Consider the following 21,032-nt stretch of genomic DNA (forward strand, 5'->3'; position numbering starts at 1 on the left):
ACAATATCACTGAAAAAATGGGTGATGAGTAATTTCATCAAACACTCCAAGATTGTTTCAACAAGCTCCATGTACCCAGTAGTCTCCATACACTGCTAAGAAATGCAGCTGAACTAACAAGTGAGGGTAGGAATTTTTAACTACAGCCTAACTCCATTTTTAAATGTAATACAGGTACACAGCAAATTTATTTATATACAAATAACATAATTATGATGTAATTTTACATAAAATTACACATTTGTTAAGTATTTGGCCCAATTAACTCAACACTGAGCTGCTGCATTATAAATATCTAACAATCCCCCCACAAAAAAACCCAAAAAACAAAACAACAAAACCCCTTAGATGAACCCAGCTTCTTAACCAACTTCTTGCTAATACAAACATCCAAGAAAGCACATATCACCAGCCAGGAGTTTACCAAAATGTGTGATGGTATGAAACTAAAATGTTCAAATGAAAGCCTGTAACTATTTGTTGTTTGGGGTTTTTTTCAGTATTTGGCCCCCAAAACTTACTGAAATCTTTCTGAAGATTCTCCCAATGTAAGATTATCAGTACAGCTAAAACTCCATATTGCTTAATATGCCTACTAATTATTTCCTAGAGAGATTAAAAATGCTATGACAGTTCTGAATATGCCTCAGGCAACCTTTAGTGATCCCTAATTATACTGCAATTTGCAAAATCACATTTTAAAGTATTGCCCCATATTTAATTCTGTATTCAATCCCAGCACTTACAATTTTTAAGTATTTCTACTGCAAGATCCTTGGCTGAATTATCAGTGCCTTTAAGCTGCAGATAGCACCAGGAAAGGAGGCTACCCTGGACAGACCAGAATAAGGAAGACAAGACTGTGCCACTCTCTTGCTGTGCAACATCCAGCATCATCATTTCACACTGAAAAATAAGGAACAATAATGAATGTACTGGAGCCTCCTGTGCTGCAGCATGACACACAGTATGCACCAAGTAAACTGGGATGGACACAATCATCCCACTCAGCCCAAAAAAAGATGAAATGCAAATGACAAGCAGCATGTAACACCCTGTAGCAAGTGATGGGCTTTGTTTTGATATATCACAACTTTAAATAGGAACAGCTACATATGAGTCACTTGATGTTCTCAGCACAGTTTTTCTGCATATGTAAATAACCCTCCTCCATTTCCACCTCCCTTAGTGACATGCCCAATCCCAGCCTCTCAAAATGGAATGATTCCTTCTGTATCCCAGTGTCTCTCCATAGAGTCTTTTCAATGCTATGGAAAAACACCACATCTTACATAGCTCATGCTGGAAAAACACTATTCATTTCCTACTCTACTAATATGAAATGTTAATGCTTAAAGGAAAACACTCAAATGATTGGAAAAGCTAATCCTAGAGACTTGCACAGCCATGAACAGGAGTATCCAGGACAGGGAAGCTGTTCCTCAGTACCCATGGAAGCAGCTTGTGTTTGATGCCTACAAAACTCATGGACAGAAGCAGGAGCAAAGCCACTCACCTCTCTTGCTGCCACAAGCAGAAGGGTGTCCATGACTGACAATACTTCACTTATGTCAAAATTTGCAGAAACTCCTTTCTCTGGTAATAATAGGAGTCCACCTGGATCTTGATCACTACAAATCAAAGATATTCTTACCAACCAACAACAAGGAGTTCCAAACAGTTCCAAACCAGAAATTTAGTAGTTTTTGTGTCAGATCTGTAGAGATCTTACTGTGTAATTACAATGAAAATCAAAAGTTTGTGTTCTGATGACTCTAGACTAATTAAATCAATACCAACCATCAGCACTGACAAACAATTACTTAAAAAATTGGAATACAGCCTAGGAGAAGCCTAAGAACAATATACTGTGATTTCAGCACCAACCTTGGCCAGTGTTTTACAGAGCTAATCAGTTAATAAAAATATTGATTAGTAGCATGTCCTTTCTAAACAACATTAGCTGATTACTTCAGAGAATTATTGTTCAGGGAAGTAATGTTTCTAAAAAGGATTAAATACAAGCTTATTAACAAATGTGGGGTATCACAAAAGTATTTTCAGTTTCAGAACCCCTCACCTGAAGTGGGTACACAAGGATCTGAAGGCAAGATGTACAGATTGCTTATGTTCTTGCTCTGTGATGTTTTTCTAGAAAAGGAAAAAGATTTATTTTTATGATACATTCTGTTTTCCTCCTCTGTGACAAAGAATTTTAATTTCTGTGTTCTATTATTCATTTTTGGTAAGAAAGGCAGGGTTAGCTCCTCTTTCTTTGGATAAGCTGCAGAGAGAAAAGGGGCAGGGTAAAAAGAGGCAAAGAAAAAAAATAAGGCTTTTACTTGAATGGGACAAAGTATGTATTATTTGAGAATAACAAGTCAGATTTGTCCTCTTTTCTGCATAAAGAAAGCAGGCACCAAACAAACAATTTCTCATTCAATGTTTACCATCATGGTGAAGAGCTGGTGTCGCCTGGTCTGTCTATCTGGGAAAAAAACTGCTGCTCCACTGAGTAAGGTGTTCTTAACTTCCTCTTTCAGCATTTTCATTGGCATGAAGTTACTGTCCCCCATATCCACTACTGCTCATACAAAAAGGAAACAAAATTACAAGTTCTAATTAATACCCCATCTAATATGTTAGAGGCATAACTGAATTAAATGTTAGTCCACACAACTCCAAGCCCTTGCAATCCCATTATACACACAGAAAAGGAGGGGAAACTTTTTAACTTACAGCAAGAAAGATTTATATTAAGAAAGAATATATCTATTCACCAAGTAAATGAATTCTAGGAAGATTATAACTTGACACCCATCAAAGCTAATACAATTTTCAAGATGTGACAGATTCTATATAAAGTGTTTTCCCTTTAGCTCACTTCTGCAGGAGATTCTTCAAATTACACTTGAATAGAGCATGCCACCCTACTTCCAATGAAACCTAATGTGTATTTCCCATTCTCTTCACTGGCTCCAGAATCTTCCCTGTGTCCCTGTAAACCTCACATTCTACTCATGAGCTCATTCATACTGATATGCAGTATCAGAAATAAATAAACCCCAGTAATGCTATAGTCAAAGGGTCACAATCCCTGCTGCTACAAGCAGGTGACACATTCAAAAGGAGTTTTCTATTGCAGCTGTTTCCAGACTGTGTTGTCAGAAAGTCTACAAAACCATTTCTTTGGGCCAGGGAAAGTTTCTATTGATAGACTAATTAGCACACACTGACATGAAGGAGAAACAAAGGAACAGGAGCTGATTTGGCCTCTAGGAATGAGTATCTTCTCCCAAAATTTAATAGACAAAACAGTCAATATATTTTGAATAAAAATTACCTTCACACAAATGTCTATAAAGCTCTTCTGCAGCTTCTGTGTGACCAGCTGCTTTGCTCTGAGGAGTTTCTTGAGGTTTAGCAGTTTTATTATCTCCAGTAAGTACAGAAAAGCAGCGCTGGAGAAGCTGCAACAGCAGCGTTTGAGCAAAGATACATTCTTCCCTTGGGCTGTAAGCAGATACATAACAAATAGAAGAAAAAACTAGAAAAGCAACTCTTTTCATCAAATAAATATTGCTATCAAAGTCACCATTTCAGGCAGATTAAAACCAGTGAGTGGAGAGACATGGCCAAAGGAAGTGGAGCTACCAGCTCAACTGATCTACAGCTCAAGCTTCTACATAACTTCATAGTTAGAAGTCCATATGGCAGCAGTAGGGAAATGTTATTTATGTAAATGATGTAGTTTAGGAAGAACAAACTGCAGTACTAAACAAAGCATATTTTATTTATACACACACACTGATTAGTGCTTCAGCAGACACTAAAGAAGAAACTTACTTTTGCTGCAGTTTATTGTAAAAATTCCAGAACAGCTGCAAATCAAGGCCTGTGAAATCTAAAAATGACTTGTATTTTAATCCACTCTCCTTCTGCTGAACCTTAAAAAGGCAAAGAAAATGCAGGATTGGAAAGTTAAATCTATACAGAACACACTTATAAAACATAAATCTCTGAGCACTGGGCTTAAAGGAAAGCACAGCCATCTTTCCTATAAATTTGCAGCTAACATGAATTCCAGTTTAAGTTTTTTCATGGACATTCTGGTGCCTAAATGTGACAGTTCATGCTGAAACCTTCTTATTCACAGAATCCTCCCCTCTTTCTGGATTTCTAGGATCCCATCCCTTTTCTCCATCACCAGAACACTTCATAACTTCTACCTCTCCATCTAATTTAATTGGAAGTAATAAACCTTCATCAAACATACACAGAATTCAATTGTTCATAACTAAATTTTTTTTTCCACAACATGCTTTTTAACTGTTGTTAAGAGTATCCCAACATACTTTTTAACCTTTGTTAAGAGTACCCCAACTTTTCTTCGCCCATTCACAACTGCTGTTTGCACAGCCTTATTCCTTTCAGCCTGCCAAATAAGAAGCTTAAAAAACCTTAACAAGTAAAAATACCAGATCCTGTGCCAGCTGCTGGATGAAGTGAAGTGTCTTCAGGAGCAGAGTTGTGCCACAAACTGTGTCCTCCTCAGTTCTCCTGCACTGCAGGCAGCTCATGGTCCTGCAGGGCTCGTCCCGCAGGGGCCGCAGGTGGCCCAGAACACTCAGCCCTTGCACCCCCAGCCGTTCTGCTGACTCTTGTCTTGTGCACAGGAACTTGATCATCAGGTACTAAAGGGGTACAAAACCAGCACAAGATTTGGGTTTAAAAGCTGCTACAGATTGGGCTGTTACAAGGCATGAGTGCACATAGGTGAGGATTGAAGAGGGAAGCCTTAGTCCCTTGTTGTGGCCATGTTTCTCTTCACAGAGAAAAGCAAGGCGCAACTTCCCAAGAATATTTCTGGGATCCACATTCTCTGAACCTCAGAGAAAGAAAAAACAATTCTTATCTCATTTACTGCTCCTGTGTTGTTGACAAGTGGAATGCACTGTGGAAGATTGTTTCCCTGAAGGGAATTGATAACTGGATTCTGGTGTGAGTGTTTTGATTCACTGACCCCCTGGAACCCAGGTGTGTGTGGGGACTGTGGGCTGACAGTCACGAGATTCTGGGCAGCTGACTGGAGCTGAGTGCTTGTGCAGATTCAGTTTAGATGTAATGTAATATAATATAGAATAATAGAGCATAATAAAGTAATTAATCAGCCTTCTGATATCCATGGAGTCCTCCTCATCATTTCTCCCTGCCACAGGGGCCGTGTTTAATCCTATACCTTGTCTATCACCTTCAGAGGTTTAAAATACTGAGCCTCAGATTCAGGATAAGTTTGATCTCTTCCTGCTTCCAAAAAGTCACAGGGATGGTTCTATGACCACTACAGGTGCCTGCAAAGTTACTCAATTCATTATCAGCTCATTTATTCTGCACACACTGCTCCTCACTGCCACAGCTGCAGTATTCTTGCAGGTTAAAGAATTATTAGATGCTTTTAAAAGCAAGCAGAGGATCAATATGTAATATTTAGATCATACTTTGATCAGTCTGTTCTCAGTGAGGTGCAGAGCACAAAACTGAAGGAACAGCAAGTCCTGCCATCCACATGCACTGGTTACTCTGCAGCAGTCAGAAAAAATCCCAGCTGACACAACAATGTCACCAATTCTCTTAATTCCCACAGTGCAGATGGACTGGGGAACTACAACAGCTGATTCCAGAACCATGATCTGAAATGGAACATTCCCTATAATGCACTTCAAATCAAAACCATCTTCTGCCATTCTCAAAATGAAAGAGTCTCCATTCTCCAGGGACAACAGCCTAACTGATGGAAACAATTTGCAATTGTTTGCCCACCGAAACAAGGAATGAAAAACCTGGCTCTGAAAGAATAAATGCTATGACTACACAGTAGTTAAATAGTCTAGATACTAGAATAAAGCATCAATCATATTAAAACCAGTAATCTGCACATTATCACATAGCTTTGCATTAAATTTCATCATGAAGCCAGCTTAACTACAGTTATACATATATATATGTGTGTGCATGCAGAGAAAAAGTAACTATTTCAGAGGACAAAAGTTCAATTATTCACTTAACTAGAAGCCTATTCATTTTTTTCTCTGTACAGCAGAGTTCTCCCTCACAAAACAGAATTAGGTTTATTTCAGTTGACACAGAAAAGAGCCCCTGTTCATTGTGACTGGGCCAAGGGGTCTTTGTGGGTTCTTACTTGGGAAACTCTGCATTGCTGCATTTTGACATCAACTTCATCCCATTCTTCTTCTACTTCAAACCAGCCAATAGGATCATCATCTCCCAAATCATCACAAGAACAACTGCTTCTGTGTATAAAAGAATGTAACACATTTTGTAAAGAAAAAGTTTAGAAACATTGCAAAGCTGTTGATACTGTAACAAAACACTTATGGCTATAAAGATGAAAGACAACAGAAAGTTTCACAAACCCAAAACTCTATCACATGCAAGGTAAAAAAAAATAAAAAATCAAGAAAGCTTTTTTTGTCAGAGCCCCTTAACCTCCCCTTACTCCTAAGCAACAGTTCTGAAAATTGATTTAATAAAGCTTAATTAAAAATTTTCTGCTATCACTGATCTGCATCCCAAGTGCAGATTTTGCTATATCCCCCCAATTTTGCTATATCCCTTTTATAACAGGCCTTTAAATCAAGTGGCTGAAAATAACAGCTATATGCATATTTCATTCAACACATCAAATGGAGGCTCATTAAAATCAAACAACAATTAAATGATGCTCCATTTTTAAGTCACCTGGAACAACTCTCAGCAGTCGGAGTGACATTGCAAAATGATCAAATATAACATTAATTTTCCATGCATGCATTGCAAAAATCCATTGATACCTGGTTTTTAAAAACTGTTTGAATTCCCTCAGCTTCCATTTGTCATAGCTCTCAAACCTTCTGAAGTGCTCCTCAGCATGGAACTTTTCTGAGGCCCCGTTGTAGGCAAACACCAGCCCACACTGAGCCCCGATGGCGCCGCGCCGCACCTGGAGGGCAGAGCCACGAGGGCAGCAAGGAAAATAAAGAATTATGGAAAGCAACCAGATCCTGACAATCCTGCTCTCTGGAACTGCACAGGAACATGAAACACGTTTAGAGAAATGTTATGAAAGCTCCTGTAACCCACTGAATTGAGATCATGCACATGGTTATTGCATACTGTATTTATCACCCTGCCAGCACCCTTACATTAACCAGAATTCCACATATTAATTAGATATATTACAGTCCTGCATATTAATTCCCATTTTGTTTTCCTTTTACATTTAAAAAAACCCAACAAAACTAAAATCATGTTTCCCTATTACTATCACTACACTGCAAAACAACTCAGCTGCCTCTCCAACCCCAGGTAAAATTTACTTGCCAGAAGCCCATTCATGTTTCTGTGTTCTCTGACATAGAAATATGCATTGCTGCTCCAGGAATTAAATAATACTATAGCTTTGCCTTAAGTAAATAAGCCAGTTCAGCTGCAGAAACCTCACAGAAGTCTTGGCCATGAGATTTAATCACAAGACCTTCCTTTGAAACCACAGTCACACCAAATGCAAATGACACTGGTGTCTCTACACAGAATTTGAAATACCTCCATTTAATCTGAACTCACATGCTTTGTATCTTGACACCTGCTATTCACAGAGCCAAAAAGTTATTTTAAACGTAAGATAAAGGACCTTGCATATAAATCCACACACTTCAGTGAGAAACCACAAACTAATGAGTCTCTGGCTTGAAATAGATATTGCAAGATATAGATAAAATCCATATAAAATAAATGTCTTTACTACATGCTTGTGGCTCCCTGGAACAATTTAAGACCTCCTTTTCCTGAAGTTCCCTGACTTACACTGAAGAAAAACTCTAAAATAACAGTATTTCATAATGAATTTAAATTTCAGTTCATATAAAAAATATCCAAATTCAATTCCACCACTAGGGGAAAAAAGTAAATCTTCTACTTCAAAAGCTCCCAGCAACTACATACCTTTATTCTAATTTGTGTCACTTGAAATGAAGATTCAGTTCCAGTAGAAAGAATGATACTTGCTCTGGTTTTGCCAGTTTCAGTGAGAAAACCTAAAGCAGCAGTGGGAACAGAAGGAGTCTGAATGAAAGAAAATACTGGGACAGTGGGCTGAAGGGGGGAAACAAAACCACAAAGCTTTTCCAGTGAAATGCTCATTAACAAATATTTCCAAATAAAAGGGACTACTTAAAATATTGTATTTTACACAGCACCCTCCAGTATCTCTCTGGGTACTGCAATATCTGCAGCAGTTTCAAGAATATTTTCTTATTAAAGTTTATTAGTAATTCTCAAACGTTACTTTGGCTTGTGGTTCTATTCACTGAACTCAGTGAATAGTCCCCCAAACTGTGACACACAAAACAACAGCAGACAAGCCACAAAATAACTAAATAATAAACTCAAATAATGCACATGAGCTAACAGAGGTGTAAAATAAGCATTTAGAAAGTGCCTGATTTTCTGTCACAATGGCTTTCATTTGCCAGTAGCACTGCACAAGACAATAAACTATTAAAAAAAAAAGATTAGGTGGCATTTCACTTAAAAAGGAGGTCAAGAAACACAAATCTCTTTGTTTAGGTTGTATCCAGTATATAAAAGCACTGCATTAACAAAGAGAGGCTTTAAGAGAATTAATAGGTACATGCAGTGAGAATTTCAATGATTTCTACAAACTGTCCCCATCAATATTTGGGAAACTAACAGCTATTCATGACTTCAACCCACAAAGTTTGCTCCAGGAGAATATTCCCTGTGGCAGCTCACTGCTGACTTCCACATAGAATATTAATAACTCTCTCCAAAATCCAATCTTTTTGTTTGGTTGGCTTGTTTTGACAATAAACTGGTTTATGACAAATCCACAGTGCTGCAAAATCGAATTTATATACTGTTTTAGTTTGGGTTTTTGTTTGTTAGCTTACTTTTTTTTAAATTACAAATCTTCCATAGCATAGAACTCTAAAGAATCAAATATATAGAAGTAAATATAGAACACCACCACAGCATTGTCAACAATCATTATGTTTGGTGAAATCATCTAACTTAAATGCTTTTATGATTCTAAAATTATGGATTTTAAGTCCAGGCTCTTACCATCCCCAGTCCATGGCTCTACAAGGAGGTTTTCAGGCCCTGATTTATCTTCTTTTCCCTTTACATCACATGCTTGCAGAGTGAGTCTTAAAGGCTTTCCTAAGTCAAAAAATCAACAGGTTTATCAAATTCATTTAAAATGGTAAAATATATTTTCCATAGTTCTTCGTTCAGAAAATAAAAATGGGAAAAAATTACAAAACTATGAGATTTTCACCACTGTCAGACCCAAAAAAGGGAGGGAAACTGGAATATGAGAGATACATTAATCTAAAGTAGTTGGAGTTTTAGGTACAGACAGAAGGACAATGAAATTCATGACAATTAATGTTCCTTCAACTGTTGCCACACTTTGGAATTCACAATCCATGAAAAACCACTTGTCTTACAAAAGGCATTACCTACTCTGGGGAAAACAAACCAATTTTCACAATTTTTGAAAGTAAACATCAATAATTATAAAATAATCCACGTGTTCTTTGGCACAAGACAAGAAGTACTGAAAAAACAGACTAAAAGGCAAATAAAGGGTCTTCATGAATTCTTCATGAGACACTAATGAGAATCTCAGAAGTTGATACCTGAGAAAATACAGATTTATCAAACAAGTCCAGCAAATACAGCAAAATCACCACCTGATGCCAGACCATGAACAGCTCTACACTCATGAAATACTCAGATTGTAAAAACTTCATTTTAACTCATCTTATAAAAGTGAAAAAACAAGGAAGAACCACAGAGAGATGCTAATGGCATTACATTTAAAATGCATCTTCAATTTGTACATGCCTGCAGGAGTGAGCACTCACAGAGGCTCACTCACACGAACAAATGTTTTACTGGAAGAAGAAAAATGCTTCTTGTCATTTGCCTTTTAAGCAACACAAACACCATCATCCCCATGCTGATACAGGGGCCATGATCTACAAAGTTCATGTTTTCTCTCTTGGTTGAACTCTTTAATTACAAAAAGCTGATCAATCACCAACTTTATGGCCAGTTTAGCTGCCAGGTTGTGACTTCAGTGACAGTTTTTAATTAAGAAGGTTTGGATCATTTTAAAACCCAGCAAGTGGAACAACTCAAAGCTATATATATATATATATAAAATGTATTTGCTTAAGGCTGTAAAGGATGCAGGATTGTTGCATTACCATATTTATAGAGCAGGTTCTGTCTGACTGCTGCCATGGAGGAGATCAGGGAGGAAGCCTTGTATGGGGTGTCCAGATGATCAGTGATGGCACAAAGGGAACTCAGCACTTTGGCAACACTGCCCCGAGCTAAGGCAAAGGCCAGGAGTGTCAGCTCCACCTCTGGAGTAGTGCAACAACTGGGAGGAGAAACAACACCAGTGTGAAAAGAAAAACTGGGACATTCTGCTTTTTAATAAAGACAAACTGCCACAGAGCCTCCCAGGTGCCTGTTTATTGATGGATTTGTATTTTTCAGGATGCTTAAAAAAGAGCATGTGAGTAAAGATGTAAAAATTTGATTTGCACTCTTCCAAACCACTTCCCACTGAATCAACCACACAAGCTCACCTTGTTATTCTGATAAGGAAGCTATCTACTTCTTCCAAAACATTTGGTGATAAGAAGCTTGAAAAATCTGTGGAGCCTGGTGTTAGGGATAGAGGTGGCATGTGCTGCAGTGCTTTCCTAGGAAAAAGTGAAACATAATGTCAGGAAACCAGGCAGAATTGCAGAAAAGAGCCTCCTAATGTGAATTAGAGGCTTGAATCTTCATGCTTTGTGTGGGCAGGTCTCTGCAAATTGCTTCTGAATGCACTAAATCTATTTACACAGAGATTCTCTTCAAAAGGGAACCACAGTATTGCATTCTAGGCAGGGAAAGTTCAGTGACTGCTGGGTAATCTTGAATCTATCTAGTCTCAATCTCAGATTTAATGAGACAAACATATCAAGGAGTTTTAAATTAAATCTGTGACAGCATTAGAAATAGCTTAGTATCCAAGCACTGCTTCATTTTAAATTGGTCCAGAATTGAGCGAGAGCCTCTGAATAAAGGGAAAATTGATTTGAAATTCCCTCAAAAGAAGAATAAGAGAAACTAAAAAAGACACTTGGTAGCTCAAATCAGGATTATTCTGAATTCCCAAAGACATTGTGATAATCCCTGAAATTAGGAATTCTCAAGTGGTTTCATCAATGTTATTCTATCCAATACTAAAGTTTTCAGTATTACAGTTATTCCATCTAATTCTAAAGCTTGGGGGTTTTGCTTTATAATTCTAAATAGTAAATCTAATTTCTGAAAGCATGATTTTAGTCAGGATTTCTCCATTATAATTCTTCAATGCTTTATTAGCTCAGTGTTCATGTCATATTTCTAAAAAATCTCTAAACTTCACCAAAACTGAAGGCCCCCAGTTTCAGCAGAGCCTGCAACTATGGCATTATGAGCATGTATGAAGTTATCTAAACTCTGAAGAGATTTCACAGATAATATAAATTAAAAGATAGGCTTAGTGGGCTTTAACTTAGAGGATTCATTAACCTAATGACAGCCCTGCTCTTCAGTGTGGTGACACTGTGCTAACTGAGCTCTGTAAAAGCTCATGTGGGTGTGGAGAGGTTTTATTGGGATTCCAATCCTTCAAGTCATCCAGCAGAAGTGTTTGGCAACCTAACAAGGAAACGTTACACAGAAAATGGTCAGTCACCCCAAGCAAACATTTGCATGGAGATGGTGCAAATACTCAGCTATATCCCCATAAAATCCATGACAAGGCATTATGTAAGTAGAAATCTGCAGAAAATTAAGCTAAATTAAGCTTCAGTCCTAAGTGGAAGATGTAAATGCTATTGATTATTAATACTGGACAAGAAAAATGTATTAATTTTAGGCTGCTCAAAGTCATTACAAGTAAATGGATCAGTGAAAAATGTATTTTTCAGTGTCCATTAAGTCATGGTTTAACAACTAGATTAGATGAGACAGCCAGGAGGATTACACTTATTCTAGCACGTGCAAACGGATAGAAGAAAAACATCCAAAATCTGAACAATGAGACAGAAAAAGCTGCTTAAACACCTGAAGGGAGTAGAAACCAGTCACATACAACAGATTGCTTCCTAAAGCCAGAAGTATTTTTCTAAAAAAATGAAGAAGTAGCTAAAATCCATTAAGTCACAGTTTAACAACTAGATTAGATGAAACAGCCAGGAGAATTACACTTGTTCTAGTACATACAAATGGATAGAAGAAAAACATCCAAAATCTGAAGAATGAGACAGAAGAAGCTGTTTAAACACCTGAAGAATGAGACAGAAAAAGCTGTTTAAACACATGAATGAAGGGCGTAGAAACCAGTCACCTACAACAGATTGCTTCCTAAAGCCGCAAGTATCTATTTTTTTAAAAAATAAGAAATAGCTCAAATCACACCCCATGTAAGTTTGCTACTTACTGAGTATTCTGTAAAATGGTGTGAACAAATGCTGGGTTGGTTTCCATGGAAGCTGTCACCAGAGAGGTCAGCAGGGACCAGTACCAGATGGCCGAGGCGTCGCACACGGACACTCCCACCTTCCTCACGCGCTGGTAGCCCGTGGCCCGCAGCCCGTGGATCCTGGTGTCACAGCCATCGCTAAGGCAACGCTTGATGTTTATCTGTACATCTGTCAAAAAAAAAAAACAAATTCCAATTTTTTTTTTCCCATTTCTTCTAGATTAAGAGTTAAAAGAATAGATATTCTAAATATTGAATTAGTACGGGATCTCTTGGAAAAGTAATGGCGGGTATGGAACAGCATTGCTTGATATGGGCAACCACACTTCCTCTTATCTGGAAAATTTACCCTTTGCATCAATATTCATCTGTGCATCCATCACACATACTATGGCTAGAAACTAGGAAAAATTGTAATAAAATATCCTAAAAGTGGGAAATGGATTATTTCACCAGTACCTTCCTACCTAGATACACAGGAAGTGTCTTGGAAACAAGTGGTTGTGGAGATAATAGGGAAAAGGAGCAAAGCCCAAAGGCAAAGTTTAAAGTTACATAAAAATTTTCACACAAGTTCTTGACCATTTTGCACAGATGGCATTGTCCTGATTACTTTTGAGGAACAACATCCTTGCTGCCCACTTCTGTGGCAGTGAAAGCTCCTCTCAGGGAAAAGCATCTTTTGGAACTGAAGGGACAAAATTCCTGAAGCTGCAGAAACCATCTAAGGAAGGAGCAGCTTTTCTTGATTGATTCCAATATAGCACCCACAGAGCTACCAGAATCAAAAATAACACTATTTAAAAGCATAAAACCTGCCTTACATTGGACCAACTTCAGAGTTTCAGTACCAAAAAAAAGCAGATTTTTTGCTAGATACTATCAGCCAACATATGCTTTCACTCTGCAAGCAAGGATATTTTGAAACTGCCCCATGACTTCACATTGAAAGGCTAAAACTGCATCTTCAGTCATTTTTCTCTTCAGCCCTTAGCCCACGTTACAGAGACCACAAGAAAAGCTTGGAAAACTCTCGTACAGGCTAGAAATTAAACCAGAATGAAAACAATTCCTCTGACCCAAGAACAAGGCCCAAAGTGTCACCCCTGATGAATGCCACTTCAACACATCTCTCCATGATCTACCCAACCTTTGACCTTGCAAAAAGCACCAAAGCAGAATCCCAATGGTATCTTTATTGACTCACACATCTGACTAATGTTAGCGTTTTCCAAGAGTGTTACGTAGCCAGTGATATTGCTTGGAATGTGAACATCTCGGACCTCCTGGAGACTGCTGGCATTCCTTCCCACTGCCACTGTGACCTGCTGTGGCATGTAACTCTGGTCATTAGCTGCCACTGCAATGGACAGGTGTCTCAAAACCACATCTGGTTTCATCTTTAAACTGCAAAGCAAAGAAGACAAAAGGTTCTTGAAAAGAGAAGTCAAGCACCGTGCTTTTATTATTATAATATTATACATGTGTATATATAATAGATATTATATTATTATTCACTCATTTTCCTCCTCTACAAACACAAAGAAATCCTCTGAAATTTACCTAATGCTTCACAGGTGTTCTTAACCATACCATGGTGAAGGAGTTAAAAAAATTTGATTTAGAGAATAGTTGCCTCTAAAAGACTGTAGAATTTTCTATCTATATTTTCAACTGAGAATTCATTCCTCAGGAATAAAATTGCAATGTTAATAATGACCAAAATGACTTTTTTTTTCCTTTGAAGCACACATTCTTAGATCTACCACTGAAAAAAACACTAAACATTTCTGTTTCATTGAGCATTTCTGTTTCATGGAACTTCCTGGACAGTGGCAAAGTGTTTCTATTCAAGTACCAACCACTGCATCTGTATCACAACTGGGAAAGCTTCACTACACAACAAGGCTTTGTGTCACCACAGGTGACCTTTTATTTGGCAGTCAGGCTTTTAAATTTTATGCAGGGATTAACGATTTCTGCTTTATTTGTATTATATGTCTCTCATTAATTCCAGCTGTTTTCAATTACACCTGTAATGAGTTTGTGTGACAAAGTTTTGGCAGTGGGGGGCTCCAGGGTGTGAGAAGTTGCTGGATGCTGGATCTTTGTCACCAGGGGGAGAGCAGTGTGCACTGGAGGAGCTTTGCTGGCAGGATTTGTGATCCCATGGGCAACCCCTGCTGGAGCAGCCTCTTCCTGAAGGACTGATCCCCATCAGGGCTAATTACTTAAGATCTGGACTTGGCAATCCTTGGGGGTCCCTTCCAACTCAACACTCTGTGATTTTGTAAGGACCCACACTGGAGCACTTTGAGGGGAACTGTCTCCCATGGAAGGAAGCCTACACTGGTGCAGGGAAGCAGGTGAGGAGTCCTGCCCCTGAGGAGGAAGGAGTGGCAGAGCCAGCATGTGAGGAACTGAGTGCAGCCCACACTCCCCATCCCCCTGTGCCTCTGGACGGGAGGAGATAACTTCTCTTCCCTTTTTCTCTAAGCCTGAGAAGAAGATTTGCTTTTGCTTCTCCTAACCCCACCCTGATTTAATAAACCGAACTAAATTCCCTGAATCAAGTCTGTGATGGCAGCTGGTGACAAAGCTCTCCCTGCCCTTGAGCCAAGAGCCTTTTGTTACATTTTCTCTCCCCTGCCCAGCTGAGGAGGGGAGCCATGGGGCAGCCTGGCAGGATCAATCCAGCCCAGCCCCCTGAGCTCACCGGATCCAGTGGGAGCGAGCGCTCCCGTCCGACTGCCAGAAGGACGAGGTTTCTCCATTCGTCATCTTGTCGATATCGGCGGAATTGGAGGAGGTCTCGATGTGTGTGTAGCACTTTGTGACAGACTTCAGCTTGTCTGACTCCTGATTACCATTCAGATCACTGGGGTATTCTGCAAAAAACCACTCAGAATATTTTTCTTTGGCCTGTTTTGAGTGTTGTTATACCTTTGTAAGAACTATCTCACACAAATGAACTTGTTGGCACAGAACACAGCCCCTGACGGAATTTTTCTGACAGGAACTAGAAGACAGCAAAGTTTCATTTCAGATGAAATTGCAATAATCTCCATCTACCACTCTCTGTATGAAAACAACTCCATTCCCTGGAGTTCAATAGCTTTTATCTACCCCTTTCATTACTGGCCTTAACACTGCTTTATTATTTTTGTGCCCAAATACAAACAGATGAAAGGCAAAAGTAAATTACAATGGAGAAAACTTCAATTCATGTATTTCAGGGAAAGGACAAAGCACCCTGTTTCCTATGTAACTTGATCTATTTCAATAAAAGTGCAGAAATCTGAAAATATCTAGTCAAGCTGTAAAGAAATGGAGCCCTCCCTGCAGGGACCAGGCCAGTCCCATCAGAGATACAGGGTAGGATTAATCACCTCCAGTCCAAAGTGATAAAGTATCTTTAGTACTGAACAGTCAACTTCATAAAACATCCACCTTCACATGGAAACTAAGTTTCTAGCAACTAGTAGAGATGTTTGACTGAATACAGAATATCACAAATGAGTAACCATCAATTCTGAACAGCCCAGGAGAAAGATAAGAACATTGCAGAGTGTTACTCAGATTGCTGAGCAGTTCATGAAATAATTTATGCACTTCAAAAAACCAACAAAACCCCACAGAAGCATGCAGATCAACTTCATAATAGTCAAGAAAGGTTTTCATTTTATCTGTAGCCTATTTTTCACATCCTGAAAAAGAAGGGAAGCACTGCACACCTCTCTCCTTGAGGAGAAGTCGATCCAAGGAGTCCTTGAGCACGGAGGAGCGCATGGTGCAGATGTTGTTGAAGTACTCCAGCACTGGGTAGGGGATGGCAGTGCTGGAGATGCGGTTCCTGTGCAGGAACCTCAGGATCATCGAGGCGTGAAGGCCCAGGCGCTCTTTGGACTCAGAAAATATATCAATAAAGCCTAGAAAGAGACAGCATTTCCTCAGGCACCACAATGTGAGAAGGATGTCAAACTATTAGAGGATGTACCTCAACTTTGCAGCAGGGAAAAGTGCAGGGAAATATTTCTGTCAGTGACTTGAAATGCCTGAAGGTATTCAAAACAATTACCAAAAATCTCGAGTTTATTTTGCTGCCCCAAACCCTTACCTTCAAAATCTAAGTGAAGCAGTTGCTACTTGGTTAAAAATCATTCACCCTGAGCTACACTGAGCTTTTCCCTTTGGAATTGTGGATTATTCCTAATGCTTTCCACCATCTTGGTCAGCTGAATGTCAGCTCCTGAGCACTGGCACCTGAATCCCAGTGCATGTACATGCATAGAACAGCACTCTCCAAGTCCTCTCTGCAGCAAATTCTAGTGTTTCTTGTCTGATCCTTTAAGGCAAATCCCCTTTAGCCACTTATCATCAAACACGTGGAAGGAAAGCCAGTAACTGACACTTATCCCAGAAATCAAATTCTGGAAACTGGCACTTTCTGAACTATAAACCATAAAACCTGAATTATGTTTTATCAGGATTTCAAATGCTGAATAACAATATAATAATAATAATAAAATATGTGACTCATCCCCTGGAACAGGCTCCATGGAGGATTTATTCCTCCAGTTACCAAGTACAAGGCTGCATTAGCTGGGCACTCACTAAAATTCTGCATTTTCTGTCTGTGAGATGAACCAACCAGGGGTAAGACACTCCCCAGTCACACAGAGAGGGAAACAGTGGTTATTTGTGAAAGGAAGTTCAGCATGCCATTCTGGGAAATGTTTCATTTACAACAACTCCACTTGCTTGACACTAAAGAACCAAGAACCTTCTGGAGGATGGTTTTGATAAGATTAGGACAAGCAATGCTATTAAAGCAATTTATTGAAGCAGCACCTTCTTTATGGGGCTGGGCTTGGGAAACCCTTTCTTCCAACACTTGCTCTCATACCTGGCACCAGTGAACAAGCTTGCAGTTGCCTGATTACATGGCTCAGCTCCCCCTGAAGATTTGCACCACTAGAATTCTTGAGAGACTCCAGCATATTCTCCACATCAACAGTGCCATCTCCTTCAGCATCAAATTGTGCAAAGGCCTGAAGAGTAACCAAAAAAAAATGTATTTCAGCATATTTCCTTAAAGCAAGGTATTTCATAGAAACCATAGCAACAAATGTTGTAACACTAGTAAAACAAAATCAAAAGAATCCATTCCCCAGAGTATTGGATTCATGGTAACAGGAAGCAGCCTGGCTGGAAATCTGCAGTGTTTAGCAAGTTTGAAGGTATTTGCACTGCCTTCCTATAAAAGTCAGCTGGAGTCATGCTTAGGTGGAGACAGCCCATCATAAACAGCAGTGAATCAGCAGGATCCATCCATGGGTAGCTGGGACTGGAAGGAAGGTAAAGCTTCTGCTTAGCAAAAATCTCCTCAGCTGAAGGGTGGTTTGGTTCCAAAAGCCACACCTTCGATTACTCATCACTGCTGCATCCCTCTCTCACTGCATCCACTCAAATTCCTCCAGGGTTAACACACTTTCTTTATTTAAGAAATTGTCCTAAGAGCAGTAATATTTTTTATTTGATTTTTCTTTCCATAAACTGTCCTCCTACACCAAAAATCAGTTTAATATAGTTTGTCTAAGTGTTTTTGAAAACAAAGGAGAGCGTTAGAAAAGGATTGGGATTTTTTTTATTGAAGAGAACACTGGCAGCTTTACTAACTTTGACCTTAATAAAATTTTTAATATAAAAGTTGTGTTGAGCATGTACAAAAAGTAACTCACACAGCATTTCACAACTTTGAACTAACAAATGTACAAGGTATTTTAATCCAGCTGAGCCTATAAATCAGAACTAAGGTCATACATGTAACTTACTTTAACTAGCTATTTCAGACAACTCATGATTCAGTGACTATTAAAAATCTGGCTATATTTTCACAATCAGATTTAATTTTGAAGCAAACTTCTGTTTAACTGCTAAAAATGGAATTTGTTCCAAAAGAGAAATGCAGTAATTTCAGGAGCATCCACCTTTTTCACATAAATTGGGAATGCACTTACAAAAGATATTTCTTTACAAGACTTGAGTCTCCCTGCCCTGAACTTTGTATTCCAAGCTGAGCCACACAAACCAAGGAAATCTGGTCTCTAAGGCCAGATGATCTCACAGGAGTCTGAGTCAAGGGCTTGCTGCTGCTCAGGAGGAAGCTCCTGCTTCCCTCTCTTGGTTTGTTCCCTGGTTATCAGACTTGATGTACCATTAACAGTGCTATCCTAGAGAGGAGCAGCCTGAAATGATTAGCTCAAAATAACCTGCCAATTAACCATGGCATAATTACAGCAGTAAAATGAGAGCAAAGTCCTCAGAAGACAACAGAATTGAAACACAGTGTTTTAGCTGACTAAAGCTCTCATGGCACTTCTGTGGCACAGAGCTGGATTTGAGTGTGGAAACTTTAGTGTCTCATTATACACACAGCTGAACCCAAGCTAATAATGATCACCTTTGAACAATTATTTTGAGCAGCAAAGCTGGTGCTGAGCATCCAGCAGGCACCAGGGCCAGTCCAGCCCAGGCACTGGGCAGATGCCAGAACAAAAACCCAACACCTTTGCTTGAGGACAACAAACCAGAGGGAATTAATTCTAACAGACATAACTCAGTTGCCAAAACAATTCAATGTACAGTTTCCCACCACACCATTCTCACAATTTTTCCTCATACCTGAAGTGAAACTGCACAATTACTAAACTACAAATTGAACAAGTTTTGTGATGTTACTGGTGACAATAAAACACAAGGCAACAAGGCTGAATCTGCTAACACCTACTTGAAACAAATTTTTTATACTCTCACATAAGGAGGGATTACTACATATATGCTTTTCTTCACAGCTTAATGCAGTATTTTGTTATCTTATTTTTAAACTCTTCCTTCCTCTGATCTCAGGAGATTGCACCAAACCTAGAACTCTAAAATTATTAACTGTTCATTATAACTTAAACTCTGTATTTGACAAAAACCATACATAATTTCCACTGCTGTCCTATGTAACGGGGGAAAAAAAAGTGGGGGGAAAAAAAGAGTGTCAACCTGTACTCAAAGAATTTTTGAGCTGTGTGCAGGACTGGGACATGATACAATTCAGCAGCAGCCTTACACAACCCACCTCAACCTGCTCCTAAAGAAATGCAGTAACTCCACACAGCTCAACCCTGAACATGAAGAAGCACGTGAGAAACATCCTCCATAGGAAATGATGGGTGAGAGGGTTGCTTGGAATTATGACCCATGGAAAAATCAGCCCCTTATCCAGCCCCTTATCTCACAGCTCAGGAGCTGGATGGCACAACAGGGTATCTGAAAGGTGACCTGGGAGAACTTCATGTTTCACCCTCTGCTCTCAGAAGAACTGCAGCGTTAATGTTGCCAGCCAAAGCTGGATACACGACAAGACAACTGCTGAAGCAGTACCAAGAAGGATTCAGAGGTTCAGTTCATACAGAAAACAGATTTTGCATTTAAACATTGTTTATAAAACATTTGAAGTCTGCGCCGAAAGCCCTGCACTGAGAACAGAGTAACTGAAAGGGCAGATCAAACCTGGGCTGTGCCAGACAGGACTCCAGAGATATTAAAAAGTGAAACCTATTGACCTGCCACTCCTAAACTCCTCAGTGTGCAAGGAAAGCTCAAACACCACAGTCGTGGGTTAGTGCCAGAAATGATGACATCAAAGTTTTCCACAGAACTCTCAACATCTCAGCTTTGCAGGGCAGATGTGACCACACATCCGTGGCACGCTGAATCCTCTGACAAGCTTTTTCCCCACTCCTTGGAGCAGGAAATGAAACCAAAACAAATAGATTCCTCATGCAGAGGAGGACGTGAAATACAGACAATCCTCAAAATATTTCTGCAGCCCGCAACGCCCAGCTGTTTGTGGCAACAGGAAGAAGCCCAATGGACCCATTTCACCCTGGCTGCTGTCACAAATGAAGATGTGCTCGTTACGGGCTCTTCTTGTGAACGAGCTGCAAGTGGAGGCAGCATTTCACCGAGCTACTTAAACCAGTCTGGTGAAAACACACCTATCTGGACATGAAATGAATCTCCTTCAGTTTCCAGAAGCCTTGTTCACCTGTCAGCACTGATTTGAGGCGTGTGTGTGTGATTTAACAGTTTACACAGTTGTTCTGCTACTCAGCAGCAAAACAAAGCCAGCAGGAAGTGACTGCTGAGCTCAGGAACTGCTTGCACTAAGGAATTCAGACACAGCCACTTTCTCAAGGGAGTATGGAATTCCCAACAGGGTGTTCTGCTGCATTTTGGATTGCTTCAGAGCAAAGCTTAAGTGTTCTAGACATTAAATTCTCCCTATCATTTCCCACAGAAGGGGAAAACTGGAAATCCCAGCAGAAAGGAAAACTACTCTCTTCAACCATTAAAAGCTGAC

The 21,032-nt window shown here is 39.4% G+C and overlaps 1 protein-coding gene across 3 annotated transcripts in view; it reads right to left on the bottom strand.

Annotated features, from left to right (window-relative positions):
* ZZEF1 (zinc finger ZZ-type and EF-hand domain containing 1) overlaps nt 1–21,032 on the bottom strand; it is a 59,571-nt gene that overhangs the window by 37,364 nt on the left and 1,175 nt on the right. For all 3 annotated transcript variants that reach the window (XM_054646734.2, XM_077188870.1, XM_077188869.1), the window contains exons 2-19: nt 17,523–17,667; nt 16,351–16,545; nt 15,333–15,504; nt 13,824–14,023; nt 12,575–12,785; nt 10,686–10,802; nt 10,296–10,474; nt 9,142–9,240; nt 8,002–8,093; nt 6,852–7,000; nt 6,200–6,311; nt 4,479–4,694; nt 3,847–3,947; nt 3,344–3,513; nt 2,451–2,584; nt 2,081–2,151; nt 1,517–1,631; nt 747–906 (exon numbers count right to left, since the gene is read on the bottom strand). In XM_054646734.2, coding sequence (XP_054502709.2) covers nt 747–906; nt 1,517–1,631; nt 2,081–2,151; nt 2,451–2,584; nt 3,344–3,513; nt 3,847–3,947; nt 4,479–4,694; nt 6,200–6,311; nt 6,852–7,000; nt 8,002–8,093; nt 9,142–9,240; nt 10,296–10,474; nt 10,686–10,802; nt 12,575–12,785; nt 13,824–14,023; nt 15,333–15,504; nt 16,351–16,545; nt 17,523–17,667 — 2,638 coding nt within the window. The remainder of the gene's footprint in view (nt 1–746; nt 907–1,516; nt 1,632–2,080; nt 2,152–2,450; nt 2,585–3,343; nt 3,514–3,846; nt 3,948–4,478; nt 4,695–6,199; nt 6,312–6,851; nt 7,001–8,001; nt 8,094–9,141; nt 9,241–10,295; nt 10,475–10,685; nt 10,803–12,574; nt 12,786–13,823; nt 14,024–15,332; nt 15,505–16,350; nt 16,546–17,522; nt 17,668–21,032) is intronic.

The sequence above is a fragment of the Agelaius phoeniceus genome, chromosome 20 (genome assembly GCF_051311805.1).
Source record: "Agelaius phoeniceus isolate bAgePho1 chromosome 20, bAgePho1.hap1, whole genome shotgun sequence".
In the NCBI taxonomy this organism is placed as follows: domain Eukaryota; kingdom Metazoa; phylum Chordata; class Aves; order Passeriformes; family Icteridae; genus Agelaius; species Agelaius phoeniceus.